Source organism: Sciurus vulgaris, assembly GCF_902686455.1.
Source record: "Sciurus vulgaris genome assembly, chromosome: 5".
Lineage (NCBI taxonomy): Eukaryota > Metazoa > Chordata > Mammalia > Rodentia > Sciuridae > Sciurus > Sciurus vulgaris.
In genome coordinates this window covers 106864545-106891610 of record NC_136465.1, presented here as the reverse complement: position 1 = coordinate 106891610, position 27066 = coordinate 106864545, and the positions used below count along the sequence as shown (strand labels likewise).

The window sequence follows — 27066 nt, the reverse complement described above, 5'->3', positions numbered from 1 at the left end:
AATTCCCCATGTTCTTGACTCATTTCAATTTTGTAGGCATAAGAAGGTAATGGATTTTAGCTGGACATGGTGGTGTATACCTGTAATCCCAGAAACTCAGGAGGCTGAGGCAGGAGGAACTCAAGTTCCAAGTCAACCTCAGCAGTTTAGAGAGGCCCTATGCAACTTAGCAAGACCCTGTCTCAAATTAAAAAGTAAAAAGGTCTAGGGGTATAACTCAAGGGTAAAGCACCCCTGTGTTCAATCCCCAATACAAAAAAGAAGAAGGGGAGAATGAGAAGGAGAAGAAAAATGTAAAGGATTTCATAATTCCTCTTACTATTCAAATTTTACCATATCTTCATAAATTCTCACTGACCAGTACCTCTCCTTGATTTCACTAACTCATTAGCACTTTCATTTCCACTAACCAGGAATTAATATTCAAGGTATTTAGGATAAACATGGCATGAGAAGTATCAGAATGGACAGTCACCAAGTCAGAAAGCATACTATCTGTGGATAAGTACCAGTGCACATTAGCCATCAGGATAGTGTCTATCTGATCTTAATGCTTTACCTTCCTCTTATAAAATATATTTCTCTTCTGATCAGTTATTGCACATTTAATGTCCTGATTGGCTAAGGAAGGAAAAAGGTATTGTATATAGGGAGGAACACTAGAATATTAGGAAGTATAAAATCACGTTGTAGTTGAGGCAGGAGCACTCCCACGTGTGATCAGCAGTGTTGTTCCCGAAAAAAAAATTCTGGTTCTTCCCATTCCAGGTACCTAGTATGATTGTCTTGCCCAGTTTCCTTGTGCTTGGGTGGGCCAAATAATTAGTTCTAATCAAAGAATTGTGAGCACAAGTGATAAATTTCACTTTCAGGCAGAATATTCAATTCTATGATTCTCCCCAAAACAACATAAGCCACTTTTTCAGCCTGGATTCCAGAGGAAAAAGGACTAGAAGCAGAACCCTCTAGCTGACTCTCACAGTAAAAATGTAGCAAGAAATAAATTTTGTTGCTTTTAGCCATGGAGATTTTTGGACTTTGTTACTAAGGTGTAATCTAACCCATCCTGACTGCTATATATATATATATATATTTTTTTTTTTAAGAGCTTATTGTTGGGGTCTCCTTTTTATTATCCTACTTATGAGATACTTCAGCAGTTTCTAACATGAAGTCCATAAACTCTCTCATATAATTGTATGTAAAATTGGGAGGGTGGGGGAAGAAGAGAGTTCGTCTAGTTCTCCAAAACTGCTAAGGAATCCACAAGTTTAATCTGTAACCACAACCTTGACTTGGATCTCTTAGTCCTGGATTCTTACCTTGTTTTTGATACCCCTTCATTGTCTAGCTATGATCAGGTATGTCCATGCCCTGCTTCTAGAATCAGCTCTGCACACATACTTATTTGACTTCAGAGAGATCTATTCTTAAACAGTGACTGGGGATTGGTGCTAAGGTAAAATACTCAAAATATACTTTCCATTTACTTTCTTAAAATCACTGAGGCCAAACCCAGAGATTTCAACAGTGTCAACAGCTCTAACTGTCTGAAAACTCGTTCCTAAGAAACATAAGGAGAGAATGAGCCCCGACCACCACCCCTTTGCTGACTCAGTGCACCCTTGCTGGGGCTCCACAACTTCTTTGGAGGCTGGTGCAAGCATTTTGAATTACTCCTGAGGGTGTGGCCATCATCATCAGAAGGGCAGCTTCCTTCCTGAGACACCTACAGGAGACTGGAGGCTCTTTGACATGTACCTCTATTTACTCACTTACATCCTACACCCTTCCCCATCCTCTTCATTCACAACTAGAAATACTATAAAATGTAATCGAACTCATTCTGTTTATTACAATAATGTTAAAGTCTTTACAGAGGCTATCTGGTTCAGGGCTGCATTTTCTCTGTATTGGGTGCTGCTATTGTTGATCTCCCCTTCAAAGGAGAGGTAGTGGAAAACTGTAGGGTCACAGTAAGCCTGCAGGGGAAAGAGCAAATGCAGGAAGCAAAAGAACACTTCAAAAAGAGATAGATTCTGAAAAAACAAACAAACAGAAATACTTGAAATGAAAGAAACAATAAACCAAATTAAAAACTCAAAAGAAAGCATCACCAACAGAATAGATCTCATGGAAGACAGAATCTTAGACAAGGAAGACAAAATATTTAATCTTGAAAATAAAGTTGAACAAACAGAGAAGATAGTAAGAAGTCAGGAACAGAACCTCCAAGAATTGTGGAATATCATAAAAAGTCCAAATTTTAAGAATTATTGGGATTGAAGAAGGCACAGAGATACAAACCAAAGGAATGAACAACATGCTCAACGAAATAATGTCAGATAATTTCCCAAACCTGAAAAATTAAATGGAAAATCAAATACAAGAGGCTTACAGAACACCAGGTGCACAGAAGTACAACATATCTACACCAAGAAAAATTATAATGAAAATACCTCACATATAAGATAAAGATTTTAAAGGCTGCAAGAGAAAAGCATCAGATTACATATAAAGGGAAACCAAAACAGATATCAGCAAATTTCTCAGCCCAGACTCTAAAAGCAAGAAGGGCCTGGAACAATGTATTTCAAACTCTGAAAGAACATGGATGCCAACTAAGAATCCTATACCCAGCAAAACTAACCTTAAGATTTGATGATGAAATAAAATATTTTCATGATAAACAAAAGAGAAAAGAATTCACAAATAGAAAGCCTGCACTACAGAACATTCTCAGCAAAATATTTCATGAGGAGGAGGTGAAAAACAACAATGTAAGTCAGCAAAGGGAGGAACTACCCTAAAGGAAAAGCCAATCAAAGGAGAAATTAAGTCAAGTTAAAAACCAAAAAAGAAGTCAAAATGACCAGGAATACAAATCATATCCCAATAATTACTCTAAATGTTAATGGCCTAAACTCAATAATCAAAATACATAGTCTGGCATATTGGACTAAAAATAAAGACCCAAAAATATGTTGCCTGCAAGAGACTCATCTCATAGAAAAAGACATCCACAGACTAAAGGTGAAAGGATGGGGAAAAGCATACCATGCACATTGACCCAGTAAAAAACCAGGGGTCTCTATCCTCATATCAAATAAAGTGGACGTCAAACCTAAGTTAGTCAGAAGGGATAAAGAAGGACATTTAATACTGCTTCAGGGAAACATAAAAACATCAAGGCATAGCACTTTTAAATATTTATGCCCCAAACAATGGAGCATCTATGTACATCAAACAAACCCTTCTCAATTTTAAGAATCAAATATACCAAAAGACATTAATAGTCATTTAAAACACCACTCTCACAACTAGAGAGATCCTCCAAACAAAAACTGAGCAAAGAAATTATAGAACTAAATAATACAATAAATGATATAGACTTAATGAATATTTACAGAGTATTTCATCCATCATTGAGCAAATATACTTTCTTCTCAGCAGCTCATGGATCCTTCTCCAAAAGAGACCATATGCTATGCCACAAAGAAGTCATTAGTAAATACAAAAAATAGAGATACTACCTTGTATCCTATCAGACCATAATGGAATGCAATTACAAATCAATGATAAAATAACAAACAAAAACTATGCATACACCTGAAGACTAAATAATATGCTATTGAATGATGCAATGATAACAGAAGACATCAAGGAAGAAATAAAAAAAATTCTTAGAGGTAAATGAGAACAATGACACAACATATCAAAATCTCTGGGACGCTCTGAAAGCAGTACTAAGAGGAAAGCTCATTGCATTGAGCTCATATGTTAAAAAAATAAAAATGAAAAGTCAACAACTAAATGACCTAACATTACATCTCGAAGCCCTAGCAAAAGAAAAACAGAACACCACCAAAAATAGTAGAAGACAGGAAATAATTAAAATCAGAGCTGAAATCAATGAAATTGAAACAAGAGAAACAATTCAAAAAGTGACAAAACAAAAAGTTGGTTCTTTGAAAAAGTAAACAAAATTGATAAATCCCTAGCCACACTAATGAAGAGAAGGAGAGAGAAAACTCAAGTTATTAGAATTCATGATGAAAAAGGAAACATCACAAACAGACACCATTGAAATACATAACATAATTAGAAGCTACTTTGAAAAATATACTCCAACAAAAGAGAAAATATCAAAGACATTGACAAATTTTTAGAGACATATGATCCTCCCAAACTGAATCAGGAAGATGTACACAATCTAAACAGATCAATTTCAAGCACCAAAATAGAAGAAGCCATCAAAGGCCTACCAACCAAGAAAAGCCCAGGACCAGATGGATTCTCAGCCAAGATCTACAATACCTTTGAAGAAGAACTAATATCAATACTCCTCAAAGTATTTCAGGAAATAGAAAAGGAGGGAACCCTTCCAAATTCATTCTATGAAGCTAGTATCACTCTGATACCAAAACCAGACAAAGACACATCAAGGAAAGAATTTTTAGACCAATATCCCTGATGAGCATACATGCAAAAATCCTTAACAAAATACTGGCAAATCACATACAAAAATATATTTAAAAGACAGTGCACCATGGCCAAATGCAGTTTATCCCAAGAATGCAAGGTTGTTCAACATCCAGAAATCAATAAATGTAATTCATCACATCAATAGGCTTAAAGTTAAGAATCACATGATTGTTTCAATAGATGCTGAGAAAGTGTTTGATAAAATACAGCACCCCTTCATGCTCAAAACACTAGAAGAAATAGGAATAGTAGGAATATTCCTCAACATTGTAAAGGCTATCTATGCTAAGCCCACAGTCAACATCATTCTTAATGGAGGAAAACTGAAAGCATTCTCTCTAAAAACTGGAACAAGACAGGGATGCCCTCTTTCACCACTTCTATTCAACGTCGTCTTTGAACACTTCCAGAGCAATTAGAGAGACCAAAGAAATTAAAGGGATACAAATAGGAAAAGAAGAACTAAAGCTGTCATTATTTGCTGATGACATGATCCTATATTTAGAAGATCCAAAAAACTCCACTAGAAAACTTCTAGAACTAATAAATGAATTCAGCAAAGTAGCAGGATATAAAATCAATATGCATAAATCTAATACATTTATATTCATAAATGATGAATCCTCTGAAAGAGAAATTACAAAAACCACTCCATTCATAATAGCCTCAAAAAAAATAAAATACTTGGGAATCAATCTAACAAAAGAGGTGAAAGACCTCTACAATGAGAGCCACAAAACATTAAAGAAAGAAATTGATGAAAACCTTAGAAGTCGGAAAGATCTCCCATGTTCTTGGATAGGCAGAATTAATATTGTCAAAATGGCCATTCTACCAAAGGCACTATACAGATTCTATGCAATTCCAATTAAAATCCCAATGACATTGCTCATAGAAACAGAGAAAACAATCATGAACTTCATCTGGAAGAACAAGAGACCTTGAATAGCCAAAACAATCCTGAATGGGAGAAGTGAAACAGGAGGTATCACAATACCAGCCATTAAACTGTACTACAGAGCAATAGTAACAAAAACGGCATGGTATTGGCACAAAAATAGACAGGCAGATCAATGATACAGAATAGAAGACACAGAGACAAAACCACATAAATACAGTCACCTCATACTAGACCAAGGAGCCAAAAACATACAATGGAGAAAAAGTAGCCTGTTTAACCAATGGTGCTGGAAAAACTGGAAATCCATATGCAGTAAAATGAAATTAAACCGCTATCTCTCACCCTGCACAAAACTCAACTCAAAATGGATCAAGGACTTAGGAATTAGACTAGAGACCCTGCACCTGATAGAAGACAAAGTAGACCCGAATCTTCATCATGTTGGCTTAGGATCAGACTTCCTCAACAAAACTCCTAAAGCACAAGAAATCAAAGCAAGAATCAATAAATGGGATGGACTCAAACTAAAAGCTTTTTCTCAGCAAAGGATATAATCAAGAATGTGAAGAGAGAGACTACAGAGTGGGAGAAAATCTTTTCCACACACACTTCAGATAGAGCACTTATCTCCAAAATTTGTACCAAACTTTACACCAAAAATAGAAAGTACCCAATCAATAAATGGGCCAAGGAACTGAACAGATACTTTACAGAAAAAGACACAGGCAATTTATAAATATATGAAAAAGTGTTCAACATCTCTAGTAATTAAAGAAAAGCAAATTAAAACAACTCTAAGATTTCATCTTACTCCAATTAGAATGACTATTATCAAGAACACAAACAATAATAGATGTTGGTGTGGATGTGGGGAAAAAGGCACACTTGGACATTGCTGGTGGAGTTGCAAATTGGTGCAGCCACTCTGGAAAGCAATGTGGAGAATCCTCAGAAAACTTGGAATGGACCCACCTTTTGACCCAGTTATCAAATTTCTTGGACTTAAAATCAGCATGCTACAGTAACACAGCCATATCAATGTTTATATCAGCTCAGTTCACAATAGCTACATTGTGGAACCAACCTAGATGCCCTTAAATAGATAAATGGATAAAGAAACTGTGGCATATATATACAATGGAATATTATTCAGCCATAAAGAATAATATCATGGCATTTGTAAATAAATGGATGGGATTGGAGAATATCATGCTAAGTGAAATAAGTCAATCCCAAAACACCAAAAGCCGAATGTTTTCCCTGCTAAGTGGAAAATGATATATAATGGCAGTGGGGAGTGTGGGGAGTGATAGAAGATGGAGGAACTTTAGATTATGTAGAAGGAAATGAGAGGGAGTGGGGTACGAAAAATGGTGGAATGAGACAGACATCATTACCCTATGTATATTTATGATTACATGAATGGTATGAATCTACATCATGTACAACTATGGAAATGAAATGATGTACCCCATTTGTGTACAGTGAATCAAAATGTAGTCTGCAAAAAATTAAAAAATAAATAATTAATTAAAAACAGAAACATAAGGAGAAAAGTCTATTGCTAATTTTAAGAACATTCTCAAAGTTTGAAGGGTCTAAGTGAATTCTTTGGAAGCAATTCACCAAATTGATGCAGAAATCAAGCTTTATTACTGGCTTAGGTCATTGAATTTTCATAAATTTTCTGTAAACCAACTCTCTATCAGATGATGTAGTGAAATGATAATCAAAACTACCTTCCCCAGACACCCAAATTATTTAAGAAGCTAGAATTTCCTAGTTCATCACTCTTCTTTCTGCTGAGCCCTAAATTAACTTGATAGGATCCCAACATACATATCACACTTGCTCTTCCATTAAGACCTATCCTATGAAATCCTGTTCACTACCCAGTTTTATGTATACTCACATATTCAATTAAGATGCCTCTGTAAGGTTCAGAACACATCTCTGTGAGGTTAGTTATTCTCATCTATTTTATCACCAGTGATTTATTTTTATACTTAGCTTTAAATTTGCACATCAAATTCTCAATAAAAGTAAAATGTCATAGGAGTCTTATCAAGGAAGTTAGTGCCTGTGCCAACACTTTGGAGTGTTGACCTTCTGTTTTCCTCTAGCAATTTCAGTGTTTCTGGTCTAATTTCTATGCCATTGATCACTTTGAGTTAATTTTTGTGCAAAGTGAGAGATAGGGGTTCAGTTTCATTCTCACACATGTGACTATCCACTTTTCCTAGCACCATTTGTTTAAAATGGTGTTTTTTTTCTCCAATGTATGTTTTTGGCACCTTTCTCAAAGATCAGGTGGCTATATCTGTGTGGACTTGTCTCTGTGTCTTCTATTGCCTTGGTTTTTGTGTCTGTTTTTATGCCAATAATATGCTGTTTTTATAATTATAGTACTATAATATAATTTAAGATGAGGTATTGTGAAGCCACTAGCAACACTCTTATTGCTCAGAATTGCTTTGGCTATTCTGGATCTTTCATTTTAGGTTTATTTTTTCTAGCTCTATGAAGAATGTCATTGGTATTCTAATGATGATCTGTATGTCATGCTTGATAACATGGCCATTTTGACAATATTAATTCTGCTTACCTAAAAAACTCACACTGGATATTATGCATATGTGCACATGTGCACACATATAATAGTATATTAAATAATATATATTATTAATAGATGTTTTGTAATATACTGAAAATAGGATATACATGTGTAGATAATAGCATATAATCTAGAAGCAATCAAATCTATATAATAGTTTAAAGTATTTTATATGTGATGTATACATTCTTTCCGTTACCACATAGGATACTGAAAAACTTGTGTTTTGCAACATGCCTGGGAACTATCCTCCTAATCTTTTAAAATATATATTTTAGGGAGAGAGAACAAAACTATGCAGGCTGCAAAATATACATCAAAAATTCAATACCTTCTTTTCTTTCTTCATATTTGTTTTATTTTAGTGACATAAAATGGTGACTTTTAAAAATTAGGTAAGGGTATACATTAATTGATTAATGATTAAATCAGGTTGATTAAATCAGGTCTTACAGTATCCCATTTCTAAAGAATTTCAATATTACCAATATTATTCCCTTTTAATGCATTTAATTCCATGTCTTTTGACACCAACTTATGCAATTATGTTAGGTAGAGGGTACCCTGGTGGTAGTCTAAAGGAGACCAAAGCAGACAGAATTTAACTATTTCCAACATAAGTATGTCCTTGAAAGTCCAGGCTGCTCATCATTCCACCACAATGAAACCAATATTTTTCTGATCTGCTGCCAAGGATAAAAGAGACTGTAGACATTCCTAACCCAGCAGTAAGATGCAGTTGTGCTATAATTGATGTTTTCTTAGCAAGAAGATATTTGAATACTGAAATATTTTATTAGTAGAACTCTGTTTCTGTTCTTCATCAATCCCTCAAGAATGACTGTGGGGTTAATAAAGTACAAATAGTATAACTTGTCACAGAAATGTCATTTCCTCAGATGGTGCTAGGCTATCTCTCATTAATTTGTTAAATCTGACTATGTAATGTTTGGTAAGCCATGAGCCTTGGGCTATAATATACATCAATTTTGCATGTCTGGAAGGTAATCATTTCCTGTTTTTTTTCATCACTGGGAAGTTGGAATTGAGAAGGAACTTAAAGATCTTCATTATTACGTGTACTCTAAGAGATTCACAGACGCATACACATGCACAGACTGCTATGCAGTTAGCATGATCTCATCATAATCCCATCATATTTTCCCTTTATTTTCAAAAACATCAATATTATCAAATAACCATTTAATAACATAACAGATACACAATTTCCTCTTCTCAACCCTAATGAAGTATTATATTAGATTTCTGTATTTTTTCTCATTGATGGAAAATAAAATAAGGAACGGTTTATACATATTCATAGAGATGAGTTACAATAGCTTTTGAGCCAGAAGCCATTAATTCCACGTACAAATTTCATGTTATAAGTCAAGTGTATTTATGATTATATATTATGCATTATGGCATAGGAAATTCATATTTACTGAAGACCTATTGGTGCCAGTTGTTCATTCGGGCACTTTTGTATGAAAGTAGTAATGATTATTAACATTTTATAATAATATGATAAAATTTTTGTCATAAACTTGATTATCTTGGGGTTGTGGATGCAGCTTAGTGGTATAGCACTTACCTAACTTGTGCAAGGCCCCAGGTTTGATTCCCAGTCCTCACACTCACACACAAAAGATCATTTCATTATATTAGCCAAATACTGTTATTACTATAGCAACTAATTTGTTGAGAGCTAATGTATTTGAGAAACTAATGCATAGAGTTGAATCCATTTTGTAGTATTATAATATCAACTAACATTTATTGGGTGCTTGTTATCATGTGAGCATCATACCAAGTGACTGGTACACACGGTCTTCTTGGTTGTTACAACAGCCATGAGTACTAATATCCCATTTTGCATTTGAGGAAACTGAGGTTCAGAAGGGGAAGTTTACCCTAGCTCATATAGTTGCAGGATGTTAGGACAAAAGCCCACCCTGTTTCTACTACACCTTCCATACCAAACAAAGCTAAAGGCAACTGAGATTTTCAGTGAACTTGGGTTTACTTTGCTTCTGCACTGCAGAGGCAAGTATTTCCTCCAGTTTAATATTGGTGATGATGCTGTTGTGAGTAGTTATAGTGTGATAATGCTATCAAAAATGAGGAAACTATCACATTATTCCACCATTCGTTTTTGCAGTAAGTGACTAAGATAAGGCTAACATCCAGGTATTCTATTTCCTAGATTGGAATTTTTCTCCTGTGACAAGCCGATAAAATATTTAATGAGAAAGTTGGGAGAAACAACTGTGAACAATGATCACAGAACACCTCTTAAGTTTGTAAACTCGGTGTTGACTCTGGACAGATAATAATGAACTCTCACAGAGTAACAAGGATATAGCATTGATTGTGTTTTTTAATAATGTTTTAAAACTTCATCCATTCAGACAATACTAGCTGAATATATGAAAATTTGGATATGCTATACTATTTTACCTTTGTGCTATTAAAACCAAGTATTGCAAAACCAATGCCATTTAAAGCAAGAAGTTGTACCCTACTCCTGAATTCTCTAGCTAATTAAGTCCCATTCTCCCTCTCTTACCCTCCCTTCCTTGCCTCCCCTCCCCTGCTCCCTCTGTCCTGTGGCCCAGCAGGTCAACCCTCTTGACCAGAACCAGCAGTTCCTTTCAGAAGTTGTCCTTCTCACCAACCCATTCCCAGCAACCAGTTTTGCCCCTTCCTCCAGCCTTACTAATTGATGGTGCTATTATGGTGAATTAATTATACAAGCAAGTCAATGTTTAGCCTAATTAAGAGTGAAGCCAACAAATTATTTAAAGCACCACTCTAGCAGAATTTGCATTCAGCCTTGTTTTAGCAACCCAATCAAGCTTTTCAGCCATTGACTTGAGTACTTCGAGGCCTCATTAAAACTTACAGCCAAGCATCCTTCCCACTCAGCTTCAGAACCCTGCCCCAATTCTCCACCAGCTACCCATCCTAAACACAGTGCCTCATTATATACCTTTGGAAATAATGTGTCTTTTTAATCCACCACAATTCATGTCAATAGCTTTGTAATTAATTTTTGCCAGTTTGGGTCATACCAAAAGACTGCAGTTTAGTGTCATTAAAGACCATTTAAGTTTTTTCTTACCATTTACCCTGAAATAAATATGACTCCTTTAAAAACAAAGAAATAAACAAAAACATTCCTTCTTTAGAAGAAGCTATCAATGTAAACAGTGGTAACAAGCTAACCAATTTTCTACTTAAGAGCAGCAAGTAAAAATAACAATTCTTATTAAAAAGGTGTACCTGGCTGCTACTTCTAGATCAGTGGTAACTAGATGCACCAAATCATCACACCGAACACCATCAATGCGTGCAATTATTATGAATCCATTTAAAATGCTTAAGAAGTGGTAAGAAGAAAAAGAAAGGAAAAAAGTTCAAGTAAGGGATTTGAAAACATTAGTGAAAGATTGTGAAAATAGCAAACCTAGTCAAAAAATCAAAAAAAGTACTGTCCAAAGTGAAAGCTCACCCTGAATCTCTCCCACTAAAGGGTGATCCAGCCTTGGGAATGATGTCGTGCTGAGACCTAGACCGGTGGAAATAGACACAGACCAGAGTCTTTTCTGGTATGATGGGGGACACACCATATGAATGTAAGTGTCTCGGAGGCTAAGGCGTAGGTCGGCCGTGGACCCTGAAAGCATTAGATCTTGAACAATTTCATCCAGTCCTCCAAGTCTCTGCTAGTCTCTCACTTATTTCTTTTTCTTATTCATCCATGCTTCTTTGGGCTGACCCTCTGTATACAGAAAACACGCATTTTAGATCTCAGGAAAGGGTCCATTCAAGTCCCTACCACCTGCCCTAGTTCACTTGTCCTTGTCAGCCCCCACTTCCTGAGGGTGCTCACCATGCGGTGTAAACTCCCATATGGTTTCTTACTGAACTTCATCAGAAAGGAGACAGAAGTGAGACAAAATCTATCCCCTTTTCATTATGCCCACCACCTAATTCATATGTTCCCTGTCGAGGTCTTAAATATGAACATTAATAACTAAGTTCCAACACTGTTTGTATCACTTTGTCTCATTTCTCAAGTTCTCTCTCTGCCATACTTAATATATGTTAATACATTAATCAATATTTGTAAAAATTCTCTGGAAAGGACTTTGTATGAAAAACATGAAACTTTTGGGTATAAACCCAGGAGTGGGATAACTGGGTCAAAAGGTGGGTCCATTCCAAGTTTTCTGAGGATTCTCCACACTGCTTTCCAGAGTGGCTGCACCAATTTGCAACTCCACCAGCAATGTAAAAGTGTGCCTTTTTCCCCACATCCACACCAACATTTATTATTGTATGTGTTCTTGATAATAACCATCCTAATTGGAGTAAGGTGAAATCTTAGAGTTGTTTTGATTTGCTCTTCTTTAATTACTAGAGATGTTGAACATTTTTTCATATATTTATTAATCACCTATTTATCTTCTTCTATAAAGTGTCTGTCCAGTTCCTTGGGCCATATACCCAAAGGACTTAAAATTAGCATATTATAGTAATGCAGTCACATCAATGTTTATAGCAGCTCAATTCACAATAGCTAGATTGTGGAACCAACCTAGATGCCCCTCAATAGATGAATGGATAAAGAAACTCTGGCATATATACACAATGGAATATTAATCAGCCATAAAGAATAATAATATTATGGCATTTGCAAATGAATGGGATTGGAGAATATCATGCTAAGTGAAATAAGCCAATCCCAAGAAACCAAAAGCCGAATGTCTTCCCTGATAAGTGGATGATGATACATAATGGGGGTGGGGGGTGTGGGAGTGAGAGAAGAATGGAGGAACTTTAGATTGTGTAGAAGGTCGGGGATATGAAAGATGGTGGAATGAGACAGACATCATTACTTTATGTACACGTATGATTACACAAATGGTATGAATCTTTATGATGCACAATCATAAAAACAAAAATTTGTACCCCATTTGTGTACAATGAATCAAAATTCAGTCTGTAAAATTAAAAATAAAAAATGAAACTTTACTTTGTGATTAACATTAGAAAACATCACCATCTTCATATCTTGCCCTAAATACTATGTATGTACTATTTGGAAACTTACTCCAGTTCACAGAGGAATTTTTTATCAATGAATCAAATGTCTAAGTTCCTCGGTAATAAAAACAGTTCTTACCACTTTAAAATACTAAAATAAGTCTATAAACATGTAGATATATTTGTATGAATGTGTTTATAAGTACCATTATTTAAGCCTACATTAGAACATGAGTAGGAGTCAGGGACTTCACAAAATAATCAGTGCTTATTATAGAGTTCAATATGTGGATTTCTGCAAAAGGTTCATGTACAACAAGACAGACAAATATTTTAACACAGGTTTTAGAACTGAAGAGGAAGATTCCCTTCTTTTCCAGAAAACCTGTTACTCATTCATGAGCTGATCAGTGCTGAAAACAAGCCTTTTGCTGCCATCAAGTGGCTCTTTTCGGAATAGTCTTTTGAATGGCAGCCTTGGTGTGCTAGCTTTACCTCCCCACCACTTCATCCCTTGACATCAGATATGCATTATCCTTTGGAGAATGAGGATATTTGAAAAGATCAAGCAAGTCTTTCTTAAATTTAATCTTTGTACTTTTGGTGCTATAAAAATTACATTACTGGGAAATATTTCTAGTTTTCAGATACTTCAAACACTTTGAAGTTGTCCTTCTGAAGAATTTCAGAAGTGACCTGCTCAGTTTCTAGTCAGCAAAGACCTTGACCTGGACTTTGGAGCACATTTCTCCTCATTCCTACTAAATAGAGAATGTCTAAGTGGAGTGTCTGTAAGATGCCTAATTCAACACAGAGGGCCTCAAGAAAATTCATCTGAAACCATTTTCCAATCAAGTTAAATCTCAGTACTGTGGGAGAAAATGGTTTCATGGTTTCATGTTTCTTCCCTATTAATATCTCATTTTTCTGGGGACTTTTGTTCCTGTAAATAATGCAGTATTGTCATATTGTCACTGCAGAAGTTCAACTGGTTTCTACATAACTATCCTTTTTTTTTAATTTATTTACATAACTCTCTTTTTGAATGATCACTTCCTTGCCCCTTTTTCTTCAATTATCTTCCCTTTTTTCTCCCAAGAGATAGGCAAACAGATAGCAGAATGAAAGTTAAATGAACAATTACTACTTTAAACACAGGCCAAAACACTGGCAGTGGCCCACTCGCATCCTGAGAAGGCCAGCGTTCATCTCAGAGTACTGGTTCTTTTGACTGAAAAAATGCATTTACACGATTTGGTTTATGAAAACAGAGGCCCCAAAGAAATCAAGATGAACAGAAGTTAAGGAAAAAAGGAAACAAAATTGCTCTACCTAATAAAACAAATTCTCCAAACTGTCATGGGGGCTCCAGAGAGAGGTAAGAATCTGAAACTGGAAGAAGTGAATATACAGGCATGTTTGGCAGGTGTGGGTTTTAAAAATCCTAAAGAAAAGAAACTGTACGTTAAAGCCACAGACTGTGTCTATATGAGTTCCCTGGGCGAATCCCCCTCCCCAGAGTCCAGTCCAAGTTCCTGTTCTGTTTCCAGCCCCCTCTTCCTCCACAGCCCTTTGCAGAACCATCTAATGTGAAGACTTGCTTCAATGTCTCAGTTAATGTAAGAATCAGTTCTTTCTGGTCCCTGGAAGAGAGTAAAAATTCAAGTCCTTAAGTCACTGTCTCTGAGTATCAGCTTACAGTTTTGCCGGCCTGGTTTTCAGGTCCTTCTGCTTTTCTGTTCTTGAGGTTTTTCCTTACCTTTGCATAATCTCAGCTATGCATAATAAAAGAGCCTATTTGGCTGCGTTATAATTTCCAGCAGTTCTAAGGATTGTGAAGCAGAAGCCTCAAGTTACTTGTGTCTGCCACCTTGTGAGGAAAAAACAAAATTGCCTCTAAAATGGTTAGAAGCAACACTGCCCAGGACTAGCACTTTCTCTACAGCCCAAACCTCACCTACAACCTTATTATTTATATAAAGGTGATTAGTTTCATGTTGGTGATCAAAAGGGTTTTTTAAAAGCAGCATTTTGGTGCTGTGAGGTGTGAAGGGGTGGAAACAGAATCAAAGGAGGGTGGAGTTTTTCCTCCATAGTACCAGGACATAAGGATGGTCTGAGTCTTGGTGCCTTTTAGCCCCTTCGATTACCTTACTCTTTCGCTGTCTGTTTGACGGACTCTCTACTTGGCTCCCCCAAGGTGTCTAAAACTATAAGAGTTAGTGACAATCACAGGGAATTCCCTGTAATGAGAAAACAGGGGCCAGGCAACTTGACTCTTATTAAGTCAGTTGTGGCTAGGTTCTTTTCTACATACACCTAGTGATTTTGTGTTCTCTATGACAAAACATCATGGGACTCCAGTTTAGCCTAAATTTATATCCCGTTCTAAAATGGGCAAAATAAATAAACAAACAAACAATTTTTAAAAAGTGGACCAGTTTGGGAAAATTTCTTTCTTCTTCCTCTCTGAAGCAGTACAGCACTCACTGTTCATCCTTGTTTGGAAAAGGAGTCCTAAAATACATGAACTCAAGTCTAGCCTTCACTGAAAATTCTCAAAACACTTTTGGGGAACTGTGCTAGGCTAATGTTCCTAGAGACATCCATAAACAAGGACAGACTGAAATCCTCTATGCAAATAAAATTCAGTAAATAAGAATCCTGAATTCCTTCCTACCACCAGTAATCATCAGATATAAAACCAGTCCACTGAGACATCTGGGTGTTTAGTGTCCTTTCCACACTCTGAGGCCATCATTTTCTGCCCCACATAGGATGAAGCAACACCTCAGATAACACAGTGTCTCCTGAAGAAACTCTAAGTACAGCTTACCTGTTTGCTCTAAGAACTGAATTTCCTTCAGATTTATATTCCCACTTTGAAGCGTTCACTAGTTCAAACGATGTGTATCATGAAAGTTGGCAAACATGTTTTATAAAAGGTGATTTTTTTTTTTTTATCTGTAGAACTAAATAATTTGTTCCTGGCTTTGGATTTTTTTTTTTTTTTTTTTTTTTTTTTTTTAATGAGACCTTTAAGAAATCTTCTCAGCAAAAGATCCTTTTCCAGAAAAAATAAGGTGTGTTTCTAAAGGGTTCAATGGTTACACAGAAACATGTAAGAATGTGTTCAGTCTGAGAATAAAAGAGAACCACTTATAACTTCATTAAGATATTACACATAAATTCTGACCTATTATCTTATTTCCTGCATGTACTTCCTACTCCTTTCAATTTTCAAACTCAACTTATGTGATTGAAATAAAGACAGACAAGTACGCATGTGGCAAATGAGTAGCAAGACCAGCCATCAGTCAGATCTGTGCTAGCTTTTCAAAGGGTTGTTACTAAAATTTACTACTTACTTCTCAACTCCTTTTCTACTATTGCTGAAAATGAATATTTAATTAGAATGTAAACTTGGGGAAGTGGTAAACCTCTCTAGTCCTTGGTTTGTTAATCTGTAAAATGGAGTTGATACCTCTTGCACAGGGTCAGTGTGAGACAATTCATGTCTCATACGAAGTGCTCAGTAACTGTTAGCTGTCATTAAGATTATTTCTATTATTAGCTACTACATGCTTTGCAGTGTGCAAGGGATTATTACCACATTTGATTCAATGCTTTGAAATCTCCTTTCCTCAGAATAAGCATTTCTGTTTAACATATTCCTCACTAGCTCCATATAAAAATACAAATAGATGAGAAGGCAGCTTCTGAGCAAAGAATATATTTTATAAACTACATTATTATTATTTGTTACTAGAAATAATACATATTCTAAGCAGCCCCAGGTTAGAGCCTGTAACTCTGTCATTTAAAAATAGAGTCAATATTAATAGCATCAATTCTAAGTACAAGAAATAACTACAAAGCAATTTAATAACTTTATAAGGCCTGAATATTGATCTAAAATCACATTCTTGAATTTATCACTTGCTAGCAAGGACTAAAGTATAAACCTTATAAAATATTTTCCTTTTACTATTCATTTCCCTTTAGAGGTAGAGGAAAAAAATACCAGAATTTTAAATTATCTTTCATTTTAGCACTGAACATGATGCTAAAATCTATATATAACATCAAAACAACTACATAGTATAGAACTGGCAACAATCTTGCTTAGCCTATTACATAGAACAAAAGGATATTATCTCGTTTTCCAATCTGTTGGAAAGGGTAAATCAAGACCTTCCTTAGTGATTATTTCAATCAACAACAAATATCTAAGGTGGTTTATTATTAACACTGAGCTATTACTTAATGCTGTAAGCTAAACCAGTCTCCTTGTATGCTGCCTTTAAAACTTACTGAGGGCAAACCAAGAGGAAATTAGGCCAAAAGACAATTTCTTATATTTCATTATATAATGAATGAACTGGAGAAAGTTTGAGAAAAAGTTGCAATCTACTTATTAGCACATCTTCATGCTACAATGATTTGATAAATATGGATAGAACTCTGCATTTAAATCAGGGTAGCCTACTTTTGAATGATCCATTTATAACAAAATGTTATATTAAACTGTCAAAAAAGTAAAAAAATAAATTAATAAAAATAAATAAATAAATAAAAAGCCACAAAGATCAAGCACCTTATTTAGCCAGGCATTGCAGAGCAATAGAAATGCAAACATGAAGATTCTCATTGCAGCCCTGTTCTGCTAACTAGGTGAATATAAGCAAGTCATTAAGTTTCCTGCTTCTCATACTCTGTCACTATGAAACTAATACTTGCTCTCAAAGTACTCCATAAAAAAGTCTAAAAATGTAAGGAACAAATCTAAGTATTGTAAAATGCTATGTATATTGGAAAAAAGATTTTACACCCTTTAGGGAAAACACAAGTCTCCCTATCCAGGTTAGGCTATTTGTAAAGGAAAGTCAAGTTACTACAAACGAAAAAATTCTGATTGAATTCTTATGAGTTTCAAACATAACACTCACCACAGTAGAAAGGGGAAAGATAACCTACCCCATGTTCCCATCCATCAGAAGAATCGTGTTATATATGTGAGAGAAGATGAAGAGAAAGAGAATTGTGCTGAAGAACATCGTCATCCAAGATCCATGATCCTCTCGAAACATTTTTAACCGGAGCAACTGACCTGAAATACAAATGGTATCAGAAATCAACATACATTATAAACCAAAATGCACACATCTTTATTTTATTAAATCTTGATTTTTCTAACTAAATTATGAAGTTTTTGCCATAGGACCATTTTATGGTTGAAACCAATATATAATATCTTTTTCACGCTTTTGCAACTAAAAGATCATGAATAAAGTCTAAGACAATTCTCATATCACACTTTACACTAGAGCAAAATGATCCAAATGTGAAAATTTAGTATCCAGAGACTATTCACTACACTGGCATGGAAACAAGAATTAACACACACTACTTGCTATTTTTTATTTCATGACTATGTCATTGGTTCACAGCAAAACTACTTAAGGCAAGTGATAAAGAAGTTTCATGAATTTCATATCATTTCCTCTTGCTTCATTAGATCCATTCTTAATGCTGGTCAGATGATAAAATGAAACACAACCTTATTTACAAAAAGATACAATTATTGTTTAAGGTATATGAAGACTTGAAAAAGAAATGAAATCTTTGTAATAAGTCACAGATGACAGCCTCACTCTTAGCTAAAATAGTTCATACTCAAGAACAGTCACATGAGCAACACAAGGAGTAGGAAGTATGGATGAGTATCATAGAGGCTGGTGTGGTTCTCAGCAAAACATGATTTCCATCTAGATCCTAAAATCCCATTTACAGAGACAAGTACTAAACTTAAATGTTAAAATGCAAATACTTTAAGAAAAAAAATATTTTAAATAAACACTGGAGTAAAAATTACCAATATCACAATTAGTCCAAAGAAATTTTTTGTATTTATGGTAAAGAAGAAAAATGAGGGCACTAGTATCCTGAAAGGTTATAAAGATTTAAAAACCATTAGAATAAGAAAAAAATCGAACACAGGTTATCCTGGTCTCTCCCAAGATAAATTTTCTCTATTATACTTATCTCCATTCCTGACAAAGCATGTAAAATAATAAGGCAGATTATATAGATATAAGAATTATAATTAACACTGGGTAGATCTGAAATCTTACAATAATATTTATCACTAGATAAAATATTCCCTTTTTTAATAACATAAAAGTTATGAAATTATGTGTGCGTGCGTGTGTGTGTGTGTGTGTGTGTGTGTGAGCACTTCCATCTGGAAATGACCACTCTAGCTCTCATATAGCTATTGAGCATAGGAAAAAAATAATCTTTTAAGGTTTAACTATTAAACTTTCCCTTGTATCTCACTTTTATTAAAATAGAATAGCACGTTAATGTCATTTGGAAACAAGGCTAACAGAAAGACTATCCTAGTTAAATTCTTAGATGGAGCTAAAAAGTAAAAAGGCAGATTGTGTTATATTACCTGGTTTCTTGACCTGTGCTAGAGAAGCAAAGGGCAAATATGAAAGTCACCAGAACATGACTACATAACTGAAAAGAAAATGCAAAAAACTCTCTGCTGAAACAAATGATTCATGGAAGATTATAAGACTATAGAACTTGTTGACTAATTGATCTACTTAATTAATTTGATTGATTCAATTTATAGAAAGCCTGATATTTTCAAGCCTCCACAAAAACATTGACAGGAATATGACAGTAAATAGATATCAAGCACAGACTCCTTGAAAGTAAAAATACATGACATAGACATACATTTCTTAAAGCAAACTCTAAAGAATATTTACTCATTCCTTAAGCAAATATTTAATGTGTGACTCTTATATGCCAGACAAGGACTGAGGTGTCAGAGACACAGCTGTAAGCAAAGCAGGAGAGGGCTCAAAGTCAACCATGTAGGGGAAATATGACCTTGTTTTAGGTTTATGGACTCTCTTCACTCAGTAATCCATTTGTTGCAAGTCCTTCTGGCTTCAAACCAAGACCTATTTATTTAAGTCAGTAATTTATATCCAAGAACCACAAGAACTGCAAATTAGAGTTCCTTTGATATTTAAATGTGAATTTCTTTCTTAACATATGTGCATGTCAAAAAATTACTAATGGATGTACTTTAAGAGTCAAATAATAATGGTGGTGATTTTAAGAGTGTGTGGCAAATAAAACATTGTGGGTTGACTTGCACTGGCTGAAATAATGCAAAGTTAATAAAAAGGAGAAACATGACAGTACCATTTATGCTGTCACTGCGAGTCGATTGTCTGCACTAATTTCAGCCATTACAGTCATTAGAACAAAATGGCAGATTGACATGACTTGAAATTCACTGGGGAAAAAAAAAAAAAACAATAAAAAAAAGTGCTACAATATATTAAGGCTAGAACTGGCATGACCCAATTTTTTAGTCAAATTGCATTGTAAGTTTCTCATGAGCAACTTTAAAATTAACTTAATGATTGAGCACCTACATACAGGCTGCCATCTGATGACTGCTCTCACAATGACGTTTCCATACAATCCAATCAAACCAAGAACCTTGGAGTTACTTGAGGATATCCCATGAAAATACACCATCTCTGTCCTGTAGGGTGACCATAATGATGTTGGCTTGGGACAGTAGTGATTTATAACTATTATTCTGGAATAATTAATAATAGCGACCTTCCCTCCTTTTTGAAGTATATTGATTTGGACGATAAATTATAGTTGTCTCTCAGAATCCACAGAGGATTGATTCCAGAACCTTCTGCAAATACCAAGATCTATGGATGCTCAAGTCCCTTGTATAAAACAGCATGGCATTTGCATATAACCCATGTACATCCTCCCATACACTTTAAGTGATCGCTAGATTATTTAAAATACTTTGTACAATGTAAATTAAAATATTTGTTATAGTTCATTGTTTAGAGAATAATGACCAAAATATAATCTGTACATGTTCAGTACACATGTAATTTTTTTCAAATATTTTTAATCCATGATTGGTTGATATGCAGATATGGAACCCACAGACATGGAAAGCTGACTGTATGTGCCATATTTCCTATAGGTCACAAAATTTGCAGATTTGTAACATTTTTCATTAGAGGAATTTCAGAAACTGCCAGAGTAAAAACATTCCTTATAAGTCAACAGAAGTGACAAGCATCATGAAAAGTGGTATATTTCTGTGACTCTGGAGGCTGAGGCAGGAGGATCAAAGCCAGCCTCAGCAACTTAGCAAGGCCCTAAGCAATTGAGTGAGATCCTGTCTCAAAATAAAAAATAAAACGAATATGGAATATGTCTCAGTAGTGAGCACTCCTGGGTTCAATACCCAGGACCATAAAAATAAAGTGGTACATTTCTTATTATTTTAATTATATACCTATTTATAAATCTGAGTGTATGTTTATGTTATCTATCAATAAAGTTCATCTTGAACTATGTAGACCATCAATCTTGATATGGTGAAGGTAACTGGAAATACGGCTTATAGCAGAATAATCCTGTCACACAACCCTACATATCTGTTGGGGGGTGAGGTGGGAATGGGACTGACAGTTACAATATTAGCTAAAATCAACTGAAAGGGCCTAGAACATCAGAATTTATCCTTTATATGATGTGCTCATACACTCTGTGGAAGACATGGGTAGACAAGTTTAAGAGAAAATTCTTCAGCAACAATTTTGCTTCTGCATTCTCATCAGGAAAAGAATGGAAAGGAATATTTCATTTCTACCTCACTGCCAGACTTTTTAAAGTCACGATTCTTCTCATGGTTCTCACAAGGATGCCTTTGAATAGAAATAAACTGAGGAATCTCAGAGAAGACAACAAAAATGTTTATGTTTCCAGATAAGAGACGGGGGCAGCCCTACTCTTGGGAGGTTATTAATGCAGAGGATCAGAAAGATGAGAAGCATCTAGATTCATAAAGGATGCAAGTACTTAGGTCTCCAACATGGCAGAGCTTCATTTGGGGATGCTTAGGTGAATTCTGGTGAAGGTCAAGGTATCAAGGGTCATGGTCTTGCAAATCTAGGTTATCATAATGAGTCAGTCCTAAGGGAATGGGGCAGATAGGGCATCCACCCACCTCCATTAGGACACATGAGATGGGTAGACAAATCACATTAGTGCAAAATAGATGGTAGAAGACCATCACTCAAGCAGCATTAGAAGAAGGGGTGGAGAGAGGAAAATTCAAACTGGAGGATTTATTTTCAGAACCCCTATATTCCCAGAGACCTCCATAAACCTTACTGATGATAGAAACAGTCATCTAAAAAATTTACCAGTATTGTACTCTCTACTCACCTCATAAGGCAAAACTCTGAGCAAGATTATTTGAATTTAGAGGAAAAAGTCTCGTACTACATATAAAATAGCAAGAAATATAAAAGGGAAAATGAGGAGATACTTTACTAAAGAGGACTCTAAGCTGAAATTAACACTATCATCCATTAAGACTTCTGCCGCCAAACTTCCTATATGATTTGGCCAGCCACGTACATAAGAAATGAATGGCACTTGCAGGTATTTAAAGGAGTACATCTAGTTTTACATAGGTAAAGTCAAGTTACTAGGCATTACACATACCAGTGAAGATCTTTTCTATTGAAAATAACAAAAACAAAATAAAAAACTAAAACTAGTTTAAATTATAAGGAGTCTTTCTTTATTGACTTTCTTCTCAAATTTTCTACCTTTTTATCATTTTTGTTCCCTAAATCACAAATAACTAACTTTCTGTATACAATAAAAGTTGAGAAAATAATGTAAACTGCTTAACTAAAGGAATGGAATGACTTCAACCAACACATGATCCAGCACACAAATTATTGTTGAAGGTTTGATTTATCTCCATTTCACAATTTCAAACTCCTTAGGTTGGGATGTTATCATAACTAATGCCCTCTACCTTCTCCTCCAATGCATTTTCACACCCTTTTTGTTCCCTGGAGGACAGTAGCAGTGTTAAGGAACATGTCTTCATTTTTCTCCAGGGAGGAGAAGATGATGCTTTTACACTAGAATTTCTAGAGAAAGTCATGAAATTCATTCTAGTTGGGCTTGTTTGGGTCCTAAACATCCAGAAGTTATCAAAAACAATGATTAGAGTTTTTCAAGATGGTGAAATAGAGGTCTCTTGACTGGTCATAGTGTGAAACCAAGGAAGCTGATAAGCAGCTTCTCAGCAAGGTGGGTGAACAAAAAATAAGGGTAGGGGGGCGGAATTTACTGAAATGTTATACTGGAATTTCAAAGCAGATGGGAGTTTCAGAGGTTAAATATAATAAAATAAGGATGAAATCTGCAATGCCATAGCTACTGCTTCAGCCACAGGCACCAACCAGGGCAGTCCCTCCATGAGCAAAGTGAAGGGATAAAGGAATTAAAGGAACTTGTATTTTTTAAGAGACCTGAGACATGTCTAGACACAGAGAATTAGGAGATCAAAGACACTGCCCAACTACATTGAAAGGCATGCTGCACAATGTCCTTGTGCAGGAAATAAGACACATCTCTCCCAGTTGTGCAAAGAGGACAGAAAGAGGAAACATTTTTTATCCAAGCTGAGAATCCTTTGAACTCCAACAGAAACAATTATTTAAATTTTCTTCAATATCTTTTTTTTTCTTTTCTCTAATTGAGACCTTAATGATTTGCAGAAATTTACATATATTCAAATTTTATCTTTGTTCCCATTTCTAGCATTTTTGAAGGCAGGTATTTTTCATGGATCAGCATTTTAAGGACTGAGATGTTTGATTAATATATTTGTTTTGTTTTGTATACTTTCATTTTTATTTTTAATTTTTAAAATTTTAACTTTATATATTTATTTTCCCTCACTTATCTGTTTCCCTTGATTCTCTTTCTCTGTTTTTTCTAGTAACAGCCAATCCTTATTGTTCTCTCTTTAACTCTTCCTTTAAATTTTCACATCTCTCTTCTCTCCTATATTCTCATAATCATCACATCCTACATCACTTCTTGTTCTCTCCTGTTCAGCATTTGAAATTATAAACTCTTTTGCAAACTTGCTGTTTTTATTGTAGGTAATAACTGATCATATCGTTCCTGGTTTTTGTTGCAATTAACATTGTAGACATACTAGCAGGAAGTAGTTGGTGGGATGCTGTATATTGATTTCATTGGTGGTTGTTATTTGTCTCCCCCTATACAGTGAGGTACTGGAAACCTTCAGAGACACACAAACAACATGGCAAAGAAGGAACAAATCTCCCCATACAATGGATTCTTCAATAACAGAATCTATTAACACCAAAGTAGAAGAAATGCAGAGAAGGAGTTTAGAATGTACATATTTAAACTGATTTACAAGGTAAAGAACAATGATAGGAGTAAAATCAGAGAGAAAATACAGGAAGTAAAAGATGACTTCAATAAAGAGATAGAGATTCTGGAAAAAGAACAAAAAAGCAGAAATCTTCAAAATGAAGGAAACAATAAAGAAAATGAAAAATTCAATGAAGAACGTCACCAACAGACTAGGCCCTCAGAATACAGAGTTTCAGGCAATGAAGACAAAATATCCTGAAAATAAAGTTGACTATGGAGAAAAGATATGAAGAGACCATGAACATAACTTTCAAGAAATATGACAACCTGAAAAGACCAAATTTAAAATGTATCAGTATAAATGAAGGCTTGGAGATAAAAACCAAATGAATGCACAATATTTTCAGAGAAATAATGTCAGAAAATTTCCCAAACCTAATGGATGAAATAAAAAATCAAGTACAGGAAGCTTAAAGGACCCCAAATATACAAAATAAGAACAGATCCACACCAAGGCATATTATTATGAAAATTCCTAATATACAGAATAAGAATTTTAAAGTCTGCCAGAGGAAAATGACAGGTCACATATACAGGGAAACCAATCTAGATCTCAGCTGATTTCTGAACCCAGACCCTCAAAGCTAGGAGGTCTGGGAATAATACATACCAAGCTCTGAAAAAAAAAAAAAAAAAAAAAATGAATTCCAACCAAAAATACCCTCCCAGCAAATATAAGCTTCAGATTTGATGAGTAGAGAAAAACCTTACATGATAAATAAAAGTTAAAAGAATTCACAACTAGATACTCGACACTACAAAAGATACTTAGCAAAATATTTCATGAAGAAGAAATAAAAAATAAAAGTGAAAACCAGAAAAGGGAGGAACTACACTTGAATAATAGTCAATAAAAGGAGAAACTAAAAAAAAAAAAAAGAGAGAGAGAGAAACTAATTCAAATCAAAAACCAGAAATAAATAAAAATGACAGGGAATAAAAAACATTTCTCAATAATAACATTGAATGTAAATGACTGAAACTCCTCAACCAAAAGACACAGACTGGTAGATTGGATTAAAAAACAAGAACCAATAATATGCTGCCTCTAAGACACTCACCTCAGAGGAAAATATATCCACAGATTGAAGGTGAAAAGATGGGAAAAAATCATATTCACATGAATCTCATAAACAAGCAGGGTTTCTATCCTCATATCAGGTAAAGTGGAGTTCAAGTCATAGTTAATCAGAAGGGGTAAAGAAGGACATTTCATACTAATTAAGAGAATTATAGATCAACAAGACAAAAATCACAAATATTTATGCCCCAAACAATGGAGCATCTATGTACATCAAACAAATCTTTCTCAATTTTAAGAATCAAATAGAGGGGCTGGGGAGATAGCTCAGCTGGTAGAGTGCTTGCTACAAATGCAAGACCCTGAGTTTGATCCCCAGTACCACCAAAAAAAAAAAAAAAAAAAAAAAAAAACAGAATCAAATAGACCACAAAATGTTAATACTGGGGAACTTTAACACACCTCTCTCACCACTGGCTAGATGCTCCAAATAAAAACTACATAAAGAAGCTAGAGAACTAAAAAATGCAATTAATAATTTAGCTTTATCAGACATATATAGAATATTCATCCACCATGACTGAATATAATTTCTTCTCAGCAGCACAGATCCTTCTCTAAAATAGACCATATCTTAGACCACAAAGCAACTCTTAGAAAATAAAAAAAAAAGTTGAGATACCTTGCACTCTATCAGATCATAGTGGAATGAAATTTGAATTCAATGACAAAAGGAAAAATAGAAGCTACTCTAACACCTGGAGACTGATTAATATGCTATTAAATGATCAATGGATAGCAGAATAAATCAGGAATGAAATTAAAAAGATACTTAGAGGTAAATGAGAATAGCAATACAATACATCAAAATCTCTGGGACACTATGAAGGCAGTGCTAAGAGAAAAGCTCACTGTACCGAGCTCATTCATTAAAAGAACAGAAAATCAACAAATAAATGACCTAACATTACATCTGAAAGCCCTAAAAAAAGAACAAATCCACACCAAAAAGGGAAGAAAACAGGAACCAATTAAAATCAGAGCTGAAATTAATGAAAATAATTTCAAAAATATAAATGAAACAAAAAGTTGGTTCTTTGAAAAAATAAATAAAATAGATAAACCCTTAGCCACATTAACAGAGAGGAAAAGAGAAAACTCAAATCACTAAAATTCATGATGAAAAAATGAAAAAAACATGATGGACACTACTGAAATGATAAACAGGAACTACTTTTTAAATTTATACTCCAATAAAATAGAAAATCTTGAAGACATTGAAAATTTTCTAAAGACATATGACTTACCAAAATTAAATCAGAAGGACATAGAAAATTTAAACAGATCAATTTCAAGCATTGAAATTGAAGATGCTATCAAAAGCCTACCAACCAAGAAAAGTCCAGGACCTGACAGATTCTTAGCCAAGTTCCACAAGACCATTGAAGAAGAACTAATACCAATACTCCTCAAATTACTCCATGACATAGAAAAGGAGGGAACCCTTCCAAACTCATTCTATGAGACTAATTTCATCCTGATACCATAACCAGGCAAACACACATCAAGGAAAGAAAACTTCAGACCAATATCCCTCATGAACACAGATGCAAAAATTCCTAACAAAATACTGGCAAAGTACAC

General features: G+C 34.8%; 1 protein-coding gene across 4 annotated transcripts in view; it reads right to left on the bottom strand.

Moving 5' to 3' along the window:
• Nucleotides 1-27066, bottom strand: part of TMEM117 (transmembrane protein 117) — a 453170-nt gene that overhangs the window by 352640 nt on the left and 73464 nt on the right. For 3 of the 4 annotated variants that reach the window (XM_079139598.1, XM_079139601.1, XM_079139599.1), the window contains exon 2: nucleotides 18030-18162. In XM_079139598.1, coding sequence (XP_078995724.1) covers nucleotides 18030-18162 — 133 coding nt within the window. Of the gene's footprint in view, nucleotides 1-18001; nucleotides 18163-27066 lie in introns of all 4 variants that reach the window. The other variant, XM_079139600.1, reaches the window with a different exon arrangement.